This window comes from Amia ocellicauda, chromosome 8 (assembly GCF_036373705.1).
Source record: "Amia ocellicauda isolate fAmiCal2 chromosome 8, fAmiCal2.hap1, whole genome shotgun sequence".
In the NCBI taxonomy this organism is placed as follows: Eukaryota; Metazoa; Chordata; class Actinopteri; order Amiiformes; family Amiidae; genus Amia; species Amia ocellicauda.
The window spans coordinates 29,322,980-29,336,482 of record NC_089857.1 but is presented as its reverse complement, the minus strand read 5'-3'; the positions used below and the strand labels follow the sequence as shown (position 1 = coordinate 29,336,482).

At 36.9% G+C, this 13,503-nt stretch overlaps 1 protein-coding gene across 1 annotated transcript in view; it reads left to right on the top strand.

The window, feature by feature from the left end:
- The window catches only part of dcc (DCC netrin 1 receptor), a 309,571-nt gene that overhangs the window by 255,218 nt on the left and 40,850 nt on the right, over positions 1-13,503 (top strand). Inside the window, exons 16-21 of the mRNA XM_066710967.1 lie at positions 529-624; positions 4,926-5,164; positions 5,413-5,551; positions 6,760-6,867; positions 8,605-8,799; positions 9,481-9,513. Of these exons, the coding sequence (XP_066567064.1) occupies positions 529-624; positions 4,926-5,164; positions 5,413-5,551; positions 6,760-6,867; positions 8,605-8,799; positions 9,481-9,513 (810 nt within the window). The remainder of the gene's footprint in view (positions 1-528; positions 625-4,925; positions 5,165-5,412; positions 5,552-6,759; positions 6,868-8,604; positions 8,800-9,480; positions 9,514-13,503) is intronic.

Here is a 13,503-nt window from a genome sequence, read left to right as displayed (position 1 = left end):
CGAGTAGAATTAAAGCATAATTTGAAGCTGTAGCATTTCAGAATTTAATGGCTTTTGAGAATTACCATTTCACACAGTCCATTATCTGATGCATGGACAATTAATGCCTATATAGATTTACAAAATGTCTTCCAAATTAGCTAGGGTGAATTGCAGCTGAACTGCGAAAGGCTGGGGAGCAGTAGACCACATTTACCTTGCTTTAATCCATTGCTGACTAGGTTGGCAGAAGAAAAACTAATGCAGCCTGTGCTTGATTGAGAATTTATGAGAAGAACAAGGAACCGGCTGCCTTTAAACAAAAGCCATGTTGCTGTTGCACAGCTCATTCTTGGGCCTTTTTCACACTGTGCCACACTCTTTCTCTTGCATTTATATTTGTTTTGCTTCTCAAAATAACACTGCTTTGCATCCCGCAAAACGTGCGTCTTTGCACCCCAGCCAAAAGGATTACAGATTACTAATTTGTAATGTGCTGTGTTCTTATCATGAATAATAATGCACTGTTTGCCTGTTTGTTCCCCTCAGAGCCCAGCTCCCACTATGTCATCTCACTGAAGTCTTTCAACAGTGCTGGGGAAGGTGTCCCACTTTATGAAAGTGCTGTAACCAGATCCATGACAGGTATGCTTGAATCAAATAAGTCAATTCTTTCAACCTTGCTCCTAATTTATATTTTCAGCAATGTTTAGGTAAACTATGAATAACAATACATTCTAAGAATTAACATGGGGAGGGGTCAATCAGATTAAGTGCTTCCTGCTACAGAAGAGCTGTTTTTTATTAGCGTTCTTGTCACAAACAAACACTGTCAATGCTTTACAAGATTTTGAATACTTGAACCGAGAGACTAAATGGGAATTTGATCCTAGTACTCAACATCCTGAAAGGTATTGATGAAGTAAGACCAGCCTCAAAGTCAGCATTCAAAAGAGGAACTGGAGACATAACTGGAAATTAAGCATAGATGCATTTAAGAATTAAAATAGGAGCCAGTTCTATACACAGCAAGCTGAGGAAACAGCCAGCATATTGATTCACACTGAAACGCCTGTTGTGTCCCTGTGCTATTAGACTATTTGGTGACCCTGTTCCCACTCCCACCACCTGTAAAAGTAGATGAAGAATCACTGCACCTCATTCCTACTGTGGCTTGGCCAATCTGTCTATCCCCACAGATGATGTGTGGGCATCCCTTAAACAATCCTTGTAGAAGGGTATTCAAGTTCTTTAAAAAGATTAGGATGCCCTTCCACAGACCAGGTTTGCTGATGTTGTCTATACAATATTAAAAAATATATGTTATCTGTATAATGTGAAATATAGCACCACAAAGTAACACTCCTGTTTTGCCAATGCTATACATGGTTCTAGAAACCTCATGTGTTATTTCAGTCATGGATGTCTGTTTATTTATGTTCTTCATTATATTTAGTATAGTGTGGCATTTTAAGTGTTTACAAGCATCAGGCAATAGTTTCAGGAATAAAATCCTTGACAGTCGATGGAGAGCACTTTAATCCCGACAATGTTGGAGAGTTGCCCTGCTTTTTTTGACTGGAGTTAATGGATGGAAATTACACCTGGATAAGTGTCATTTACTGAAAAGGCACAGCAATTAAGATGTGCCTGAGGTACTGGAGCTAGTCATTTCTTTGTGTGCCATTGGTGAAATGCCTTTATCAAACCACATTGAGGCAAACTCAGGGAGCTTGTCATGTTTCGTGGCTTCAGTGAGGGTTTTTTCTCACTGGCAGCAGTTCTAAGTTTTAGGAAGCTGTGGGCACTATTTAGAGAAGAGCTTGTTAAGCCTTTCATGAAGCATGAACAACAGTGACTTTGGCCTGAGGGACAGGCTTTCAAAAGGGGCACATGATTCTGCAAAATGCACCAAGCCTACTATTACCAAACCTGTCATGCATCATTTAAATTGATCAAATATGTTGAAAGCTATACATTATCCCATTGAGAAAGCTTGAATAAGTTTATTTTAACAGAATGCCACATTGGCTCTTCAGTGAGCTGGCCATGATTAGTATGTGATTATCTTGTATTAGCCTGACAAATAGAGCGATGGGTTTGCAAAGAGAATTGGCCACTGTATTCTATTTACAGACCATTTCTTAATGCAACAATGAAGTGGGTAGTTTGGTCAGGCAGGGGTAAAGCTAGCCCTGTACACAAATAGAACTTGGAACCAATATTGGACTCCAGAAACATAAGTAAACACATGGAACATTAACAGACTGACAAACAGAGAGACATTAAATGATACAATAAACAACAATAATTCCCCGAAAAGTCCAACAGATCCCTAGCAGCTTTTACATAAAGATACAGGGTCAGGTCGTTTTACAGCTATGGCTCCCTGGCTTCAGACTCATAAAACATATTATTAATTAAATGTACAAGATCAAGGCATTTCTAGTATTTGCACATACACATGTTTGTGAAAATAACATCAACAAAGGTGATACTAAAACACATATTTTTTTGTAGTGAACTAAGAAAACAGAGCATAGTGTAATTGACATTTCTCCATTCTGTGTGCAGAGCCCTTTGGTAGTAAGAAGACATTATTTTGTGCAGAGAAGAGCAAATAGTGGACTTTCCTTGCCTCCCAGTAGATTTCATTATGAGTCAGGCTGTATATCTCTTGATAGGCAAATGATCTGCTTTTGGCTGTGCTCAGTGCTAATTGTCAGATTCCCCTGACATAATTTTCTAGCAGTTAAGCACTGTTGCTTTCGTTTTCTTTGCATCTGCATTGGTTTTCCATTGGTTTCCATGTGAATGCCACTGAGCCAATATCAACTATCTGATTAAACTGAAGAAAAACAAATTAAAATAAAACAGAGCTCAGACCGTGTCAATGAAAGAGTGTAGTGTACTATGCTTGCATTGCCAGACATTTCATCCTTTTAAGTGTTATTTTCAAACACTGAAACTGGGGACCAGAGTGTCTTATAGAGTAGAGTGTAAATGTACGAAAACTAGTTTTGCTTTAATGTGCATATGAAATCAAAGCACTGCAAATGAAAATCCCTGAATGTTTCAGGCTGAGAAGAAACTGTCTGAATGTCATATTCCAAAAGGATAATGACTGCAAACACTTACAAAATTCTATCCAGAGTTTTGATTATGTACGAATGGTAAGAAACGTTAAATGAAGGAATATTTTGATGTGCAGAACTCGGTAAAATATTAATCTGAGATATATTAAGTTTCATAATTTAAACTTTCTTTCAATTTTCTAAATACCTGTTCTACATTAAAGTAATAATAATAATTGCATTGCACTAGGTATGTTTTTCGATGGAGCTTTAAGGAAATGTTAATTGATTATTCACATACTTATTAGAGTTTACCATCCTGTATTTCGAATGTAATACATTTTTTTTTAAGGAAAGAATTAAGATATGTTGTTTAGGACTTATAAATAGGACATTTTAAGCCTTTATGAAGTTTTGGGATCCTTAAACAACTGGATGTTTATCATCCTTTCTGTAACCTTTTTTATATTCTACCTTGGGTGCCATGCTGAAGATATATGGTGTACATCTGTCCCCATGTTCAATTATCAGAATTTGTTAGCATTTACTAATTATTTATTATAGTGCAGTTTTCTTTTTACTTAAATTGTTGAATTATGAAGCTAGGTTTGAAGATATTTTTATTGTTTTGATGAGGAGCCTTTACATTTTTAATGCATGTATTGTTTAATTTTACTTATAGCGTAACTACGACAACTATATATGTTTAATTCCATAAAACAGGACAAGAAATGGTTGCTCACTAGAACACAAAAACAGAAAACAGAACTTTTTGTTTATAATTGATTTGCCTATATTTTTTGCTTTGATTTGTGTATGTGTGTCCTTTTTGTCACATTACTATACTATATGTATTTAACTATTTGCAAATTGACTGTAGCATTGAAGAGGAAAACCATGTAGGTAGTGTCAAATTAGTAATGACTTAGAAGTTCTGGCTTTTGAAAATGAATTCTATTGTCAGTGTCGGTGTCCTTAGCTTTCATCAGTTCTTTATTCAGCATGCTGTCAAAATCCATTTAGCACTGTCCATTTAATATTCTACATAGCATTTCTCAGGTTATTTCCTTTCACAATCCTGAACGTCTACACAATGTGCCTCTTGAGAGAAAAAATCAAAGACTTATTATTATCCAACTTTCTTTGATTCAGCTTTTTTTTCGTTTTTTTTTCTGCTAGATCTTTTGAAGTTTTATCACATTCTTTACATGGCTGATTTGCTGTATTTCTTCAAATTTAACTCTATTATTATTTTTCTAATTCAATAGATATTAGACATTTTGGGTTTCAGTAATTTCTTTTGGCTTATGTATATGTGCATGTATCTATCTACCAATCCATCTCTGGGTAGCATTTGTTAAATTGTATTTGTATTCTTTCTATCTTCTGGATGTTCATTGCATCCTGAACAGTCTTCAGTACTCATCTATGGGGCCCCACAGTAATTCCTTTTTAGGACAACACATTGTTTGTTTGTTTGCTGTCTGTTTTTTAGATGTTTTATTATGTATTTTTGAATTGGGTCACAATAACAACTGTTGTAAAAGTCTGAAATGTAGGTTTGTAACTATTGTGTAATTGAGTCACTGTTGTTACTAATTCTCTGTCACCTTTACGAAACTGCATTTTTCCAGATAACCCTAGATCATATTAGTTACACTTTCTTTATGCTGTTTGTTCATTATGTGGTAGATTAATGGTATTTTCTTTCTGCCTTTTCTCTGTCATTTTCTATCCCATTTTTTATTTGATTTATTTTCTTATTACCCTTGACTTCTCCCTCACATTATTGTGATGCACAACTGCACGCTGTGATTTAATTTTTGCACGATCCTCCGCTCTTTAATGCATGTGACTGTGTATGTGACCCAGACCCCTCTGACCCATCAGACGATGATTTGTTCCATCTGTTTGATAAATTCCCTACTCCCATCCCAGATACTTCCACCCCCATGATCCCCCCAGTAGGTGTGCAAGCCGTCGCTCTGACGCCCGACTCAGTGAGAGTCAGTTGGGCAGACAACTCTGTCTCCAAGAACCAAAAGTCTACCGAGGTACGCTTCTATACTGTCAAGTGGAGAACCAGCTACTCTACCAGTGGCAAGTACAAGGTATGTGATGTTTTCTATATTAAAGTTTTTTTTGTTCTGTTTTCAAAACTTCCATTAAAATGGTCAGAACGTGTCTAGTGAAGTAGTGAATGTGTGTTCATCTCCTTCAGGATGATTCTTCACTCATCTCACATAGTTAATCATCTTGCCTCACTGAAACAATACATTGCCAATGTATTGTATTCCTAGCTAGTGATTCACAGTTTCTCAGTGCTTCTGATCTCATTATCTCCAACATCTCTGTCCAGTCTGCAGACACCACAGCCCTCAGCCACACGGTCACAGGCCTGAAGCCCAACACCATGTATGAGTTCGCTGTCATGGTAACCAAAGGACGGAAATCCAGCACCTGGAGTATGACAGCGCATGCTACTACCTATGAAGCGGGTGCGTGTTTTATCTCACAATTAAGTTTCAAAGTGTGGCCTAGTGAAGTACTTATGAAGTGCTTGCTCCTTGTCTTTACATCAGTTAAAATTGCCTGCCCAGCTCTCGTTCCCTCCTGATCTTTGTCTCATTTTTGGGGGGAAGATTTCAAAGTGTTTTCGCACTTATCCAGGCAGCTAACAAGAAAACACAAACAAGATTAAAAGCTTTAGAGAACTGAACACTTGAACAATAAATGAGGAAGACATTGCTCTACTAAAGAGTGTTTGGTTCCTGTTTATAGTCTGCATTTAGAGTACATGAATGTTAGCAGTCATTTCAATTTGTTACAAATGAAAATAATCAGCATTTTAATGTTTTGTAACATACTGAGGGATGTTTATTATACTAATGGTGGTAATGATCAGAACAGTGTAGTAACTTTATACCGTATTTATTCACCTGTGTATTTATTTTTCATAATCCTCAGATTGCTAATATTTGTTAATCACACAATGAACACTCTTCTTTAGACGGTAATGTAAACATAATTAAAATGTGAGACAGCTCTATAAAGCATTCCCACAATGACACATTCTGGAGTGTCATAATGTTTCTTTATATTTTTGCTGCATAACAGAAGGCTTTAATGAGAGTTTTGCATAGTTTAAGAAAAGACAGACAACATTATGACATTTAATTTATTTTCTGTCTGCCCATTATCCTCCACAAAGAGAGATAAACTTAAACTCAATTTAACTGTATCTGGTGAGAGATAATGAAAGTAAATGTGATTTCATTTCTTTTTATATTATAGGTCAGTGGCACAAGATAATTGCACATATTTGAAAATCTCAATTAAGATGTTTTATACTTAATTGCAGTTTATTTGGAGATGGTGTCAGGTAGACTTTTGTACAATTGCAAAGGTATTAATTCCAGTATACAAATAGAAACCTTTTTACTGTAAGTAACTTGAAACCTATAAATGTCCCTAAAATCCTAAAACATTAAATCAGTGACCAATTTGTGGTTTAAAAAAATACAAGTGTATTCATATTGTAATTTACACTTAAATGTAGTTTGTCGTAGAAAATGTTTCAGCCAATGTTATTGCTGGAGGAAAGTTTGCGTTAATAAATTGCCTGCTTTTCAGTCCATCAATGACAGAGGCAGGCCCACACTACTGTTTTAAATCTCTGCTTTTGTTCTTATATCCTGTCTGGCAGCTCCCAGCTCTGCCCCTAAGGACCTTACTGTCATCAATCGTGAGGGAAAACCACGCGCTGTCATCATCAGCTGGCAGCCCCCAATGGAAGCCAATGGAAAGATCACCGGTGAGCCAGCTATCTCTTTCTTTTTTATGTTTAATACTGTCATGTATGAATGTAGGATTCCGTAACAAATACAATCAACAGTCTTCCCTGCTTCTTCTTTCTGGGGACTATTGCTGTATCTCACAAGAATGTGACTTTTGTTTCACCATAGTATCCATTTGAGATCAAACCAGGATCATAGGGATTCACCTGGACAATCACTGTGGGGCCTTTTTATGGCACGTTTCACCACAGAGTGAAACAATCCCAGCTCTTTCTCACTCTCTGACACCTGGGAGTGTGGATGACAGTTTTAAGAACCCCATGCTTCTCAACTGAAGTAAGGCAGAAGGTTTCCCTATCAGAAGTGATGTACAAAGTGGTGGATTCATGTGGTGTATTGCTGGTAACCCACTTTGTCATAGAGAAAGTAAGGATACAATGATAGGGCAGTTATTTAACCTACAATGCATACTGTAAGACATTATCATTATCCTTTTTCAGATATCCCTTCTTGCTTTTTAAGTATCAAAAAGTCATTTTCATCTTTGTGATTTGTACCCTGTGCCCAGGCAAAACCCAGAATTATCTGGACTGCTTATGACACTGTAGGGTTTTGATAAAATTTTCACACTGCCTACTATCAGTTACTTCCAATAAGTAAACTGAGGCAGAATTTGTCATCGATACAGGTAAGCAAAGTGCCTTGTTTAATTTTCTTTGTTAATAATCACTGCATTTTAAGTGTTTAATGGTGTGAGTCATTTTTGGTGGCAGTCCCATCTATTACTCAAATTATGCTATTGATTTTTGTGGGAGAAAGAAATGCCCATGCATGATAAACGGTTGCTTAATATCAATAAGCAGAAATTAACTCAAGTTAAAAAGCTGCATATATTAATACTAACCTCTTTGAGGATAGTTAATATCACCTTCAAACCTATTAATATGATTAATAATATATTTAATTTTGATTAAATGCTTCTCACTTTACAGATTCACTGTTACAATGAAAATCATGTTGTTTTTGTTGGACATTGACCTTATTAGCACAGATATTTGTAATGAATGGTTGCACTGTTGAGCAGCTACATTTGTGCAGGGAGTTTTCCTTTCACCAGTTTTGAACTAAAACATTTTTTTTTTTTAAATGTCAAAGTAAGAGAACAAATGAGACAACACCAATGGCACACACTGATCAATAACAATTCTGAAGGGAATTGAATATTCGCACAGAAGCAGTTGTGAGTTTATTTTGTCTCACTGTAAAATGGACTCGGCTGTCAAGGCAGTAGTTGATTCACATCCATATTATGTTTTACAGGATTCTATGATTGATTATTGGACATTATGAGTGACTCAAGTGACAGGTGCCAAGCAGAGGGCAGTGCCCTAAACCAGCCCACCTAATCAGTGCAAAATGATCAGTGTACCTATTTTCCAATACTAACTGAAGAACCAGAATATAACACACCCCTCTGAGCAGGAATTGTTCAGTTCAGATCAGTCCCCCGTGGCTCTACAGCTCAACAACATCCACTGATTACAGCAGTTTGAGCAAGATAGAAGAGACAGGAAAATCACCCCTGTCTGCTGTAGGGGAGAAGTGCAGCTGGTACATGGCCTGCCAGTTTGAGAGGAGACATATGGAGAAGGGCCTATCTGAAGCAAATACAATCAACTTGCATGCTGCTCCCAGTACTGCACTTTTAAAGATAATCAGTTGTGCTGATGTTTCTTTGTCTGATCTCCTCTCAGGATACATCCTGTTTTACACTTTGGACAAGAACATGCCAATCGACGACTGGGTGATGGAGTCCATCAGTGGGGACCGTCTTACACACCAGGTCATGGATCTCAACCTGGACACAGTCTATTACTTCCGCATTCAGGCAAAGAACGCCAAAGGAGTTGGCCCCCTCTCCGACTCCATTCTTTTCAGGACCCCTAAAGGTACTCCTCCTCTGTTTGTTCTATTGTTCACAGTTTGAATTTAAGGTCTTACATTTAATATAGCATTTAAATAGTCTGTTCAATAGTCCCATCCCATTTTTGAGCACTGCAGACACATTCTTGAAGAGAGTGAAGAGGTTATTATTAGTTTAACAGAGAGGTTAATTCTACAGAGAACAGTTAATGCTGGTATTTTTTTGTATATTCTCATCCTTTCCTAAATAGTTAACTGTGATGAGTCAATGAGTCACTGGAAACTTTCAATATGTCTCCAAGTAAGAAACGTCGGTGACTTACAAATACTGTATATGAGCAAGATGGGCTAGATGGTCTAAATAAATAATTAAACATCAACATCAACATCTTAAGTTCGAATGACTTCCTTTTGTACTGACACACAATGGTCAGGAACCTTTGCATCAGGTAAGTCACAGGAGAATGTCAAGTGGTAGCGTTTGCTTTCTGCTGCTTTCTCCACGCGCCGCAGTAAAGGGCAAGGTAGCATGTCTCCTCTCATCCTCATCACTCAGTCTGAAGGGCAGGGAGACGAAAGGTTTTAGTTTGTGAGAACTGCTAAGGAACACAGCCATTTGGCACGTCAACTTCCCTCTGCTTTGACTCCCTCGGGGGAGCTGTCACCAATCTAATAATGTTGTCTATGTCTTTCTCTTTCTTTTGCAGTTGAGCACCCTGACAAAATGGCTAATGACCAAGGTACGTTGTCCCCAATCTGTCAAGCTCTCTTTAAAGAGTGGGACCTGACGGTTGCTGTAGCAGCGCACCACCAACCCTGCCACTTGGCATTCCTGCCCTTACCTGTTCCCTCACCTGCTAGCGTGAGGGACCCCTCCACTGTAATTAATCTCCATAATTAAGTTACGCTCCACCGCAACAATCCTTCAGAGAAAAGATGTAAATTGCCTTCAGTGGATAGGTTTTATCTTTGTGCCAGCCCCAACCTTACACACAGAGGGGAAAAATAACAAGGAGAAAAGGGGGTATTGCAAGCTTGAATTCTAAAAACTTAAGTACATATTTTATCGTTTAAATGCCACGGCCTACCTGAGCATTGTTTCTGACCATGTCCATCCCTTTATGACCACCATGTACCCATCCTCTGATGGCTACTTCCAGCAGGATAATGCACCATATCACAAAGGTCGAATCATTTCAAATTGGTTTCTTGAACATGACAATGAGTTCACTGTACTAAACTGGCCCCCATAGTCACCAGATCTCAACCCAATAGAGCATCTTTGGGATGTGGTGGAACGGGAGCTTCGTGCCCTGGATGTGCATCCCACAAATCTCCATCAACTGCAAGATGCTATCCTATCAATATGGGCCAACATTTCTAAAGAATGCTTTCAGCACCTTGTTGAATCAATGCCACGTAGAATTAAGGCAGTTCTGAAGGCGAAAGGGGGTCAAACACAGTATTAGTATGGTGTTCCTAATAATCCTTTAGGTGAGTGTATGTATATCTATATATATATATATCTATATATATATATATATATATATATACACACATTTGTGCCTCCAAAGTTCAGTTGAAGAATAGACTTATCTTGTTGCCAACCCACTTGCAGACAGCTTTGATCACTTACCTGCTTTTCTTGTACTTTGATGGATGTGGTGTTTTTCGCTTTCTTTTAGAGCCTTGTAGTGGAGTTTAGGTATATTAATACACATATGCTACATTAAATTGTCTTAAGTCTAAAAAAGGAGGAGGAATAAAGTAAACACTAAATATTTTAAGACAATTCTGGATATGGAATTTCTATGCTGGTTCTTCTTATCTTGGTGTCTGCTCTGTTTTGTCAATACTAAACTAATGAGAATTTGCTTGCAGCTCTCGTATTAATTAAGACCTGTGTTCAGTGAGAAACAGCCCTCGTGTGGGTTTTAATTGACGGCATAGGCAAAAAAAGTTTGAATAATAAAAAAAAAAAAATGTGTTTCACTGATGTTGAGTGGGGGATCTTGTAAAAGGCAGTGGCATTATAAGAGCCTACTTTACCAGACTTTGATGAATATTTCATAGCTGAAACCATGTGATAAAATACTTTTCCATCATAACTAACAGAAGCCTTTCTGTAAACAGAACAAATCATCAACTATAAGGTGTTGTCATTTTAGATGTTTTAATACACTTTTCAAATTATTAATTATTCTGCTCAACAAGCCAACCTTCCACTTGTGACTCCATAATATTTAATGTAGTGGAGTGGGTCCTTAACTAAATACCTAAAACCAACAGTGAATGCAGAAAAAAGTGTTTGCTTCCATTCAATTGTTTAAAGTTCATAAACACGATCAAAATGTAAGTGTTGAAAGGGACATGATATTAAACACAAACACAAAAAAGTGAAAATACTATTTAACTATTTACCATAAATTGTTGTTTGTTGAACAACATTGGGGGGAAAAAATGAATGAGTGATTGATTGCTTGATTGATTAGTTGATTGCTTATTTATGTATTTGTTTATTTGGCTGATTCACTTTCAGAACTGCATTATAAATGTACACGATAATGCAAAAGAATATATTAGTTCAAAAGTGACCCAACGTGCAGTACAAAAAATAAGAAACTAGGTCCAAGGTTATAATACAATACACTTGATTTCATAGGCCACAAGCAAAATGAGTTTGATGATTTCAATGAAAGACCCTGTGAACATAAGCCCACACCACAAAAACAACATATAAATCAACGCAATTGCACATTTTTCAGACAGGGAACCAAGGATTGATGGGCTTAGAGATTTAACTACCCTTTCAATTTGTAAGTGGCTGTTCTCTTCAGGATAGGAGTAAGACGCATATGAGGGGGAAGATAATATTACATCGCCTAGCTTTTATTGCCACTCATCTGTGCACATTTTTGGAGCCTCATATAATCTGGCCAGCTCCTTTTATAGCACAAGAGCACAACATCGAACTTGAGATCGTAAAAGGAGGCCCTAGTTACAGGAAAAGGCTTTTCTTAAGTCCGGTCAAGAGGTGATTGATAGTATCCCTGGACACACCTTAGGTGAAACAAAATGTATTCTACTTTTCTTCTGGCTCCTTAATGTCACCCATTTGTCACTTTAAAAATACCTGTGTTACCAGTGTAACTGATTTCTTTCAAGCCTGACTCCAGCCACATCAAAAGCAGCTTGAGCTTTCACCAGGAGTGTATCTTACAGGTTTTTTAGTATAGCTTAAGATTTTTTAAATAAATATGGAAGAATCAACAAACATTTCTTTGGAGATGCAAAGTCATTTAACTTAAGTAACCAATGTTCTAGATCTGTATCTGTATCTTTTTGGTATGGTATAGACTAACATTTTGAATCATTTTGCTAAACGCATATCATGGTCACCACTCTCCAGAATTGTCTTTCCTGAAATTAAAGATTAATTGACCACGATACTGCCAGAGGCGATTTAGGAGAATATAAATGCTTGGTAGTAATCTTAGTGTCTATTGAACATTTTTACAGATTTATAATATTAGCTCATGTGTAGTTTCATAAAATGGTGGTTGCAATGTGAAATTACTCTCTGAGCATCCTATGGGTGTCAAACAGGGTTCCGTCATAATTTGACCTTGGGATTGAGATAGGGTTAGATAAAGGGGTACATTGATATCGTAAAATAAAAGATCTTTCCAGTATATAGTACTTGGGTCCAGATCGACTGAAAATGACACTCTGCTTTACTATGCTTTGTTCACTGAAAACCATGAGTAAATGTATTGTTCTCAGTTGTACCACCCACACCGATTTCTCTTGTTTTCTAAGAGATTTTTCTTGTTTTTCTTTTATGTGTATATGTATTTATTTATATTCTGTGGGAAGGGCAATAGATGCCAAAATCCTACCTACATGAATGTCCGAAGAGAAGCCTCGATGACACTTAACACATCTTGCTTTGAAAAATGAAAGTGCAGCCATTCAATGATAGTAAATTCTCACACACTTCAGCCCATTTATATCTGTCAGTATTGAATCCTTCACTTATGAATGGGCTGTTCTTTACTCTTGTTAATTACTGATTGGGAGTGGCAGAAAAAAAAGCATTTATTCCTTCATTATTTTATGAAAGACATATGGAACTTGTATTTGTGTACAAGTTCAAATGAAGTGGCATAAATGTATAATGTCCAGATTTCAGTAACAGATCCACATTCATCTTTTACAATATTTGTATGGAAGATAATTATCAAGGTAGCAGGAAGCAAACATGCTCAAAGGAAAAAGTGCCACCAATTGATTCTGGATCTGAGTATTTGCCTTGGGGATCAGTTTTTCCTGTGTGGTTCCCAAGGAAATTAAGCTGGTGAGGACATTTCCTCAGGGGGAAGTATTTTTCCTTAATTAGTTAGGGAACCATGCTTCTGTATGCTGTTAATGCAATGTGAACAGAGTGTGTCCTGGGTTTGCCTGAAAAGTACATTCAGTATTATGTAAGCCTTTCCTAAAAACACAGTGTATGTCATTCTCTGTATTATTATAATTACATTATTAAGATAATAGTGAGGTCCTGAGGAAAGATTACTGGCATAATTAGAAAACTGTTCATTTCAATTAGGTTTCCTTTGTCAATAACACCAAAAAAGGGCATTTTTAATTAGAACTATTTAATGGAGCAGTAAATTATTTTATATATATATATATATATATATATATATATATATATATATTGTTACTTT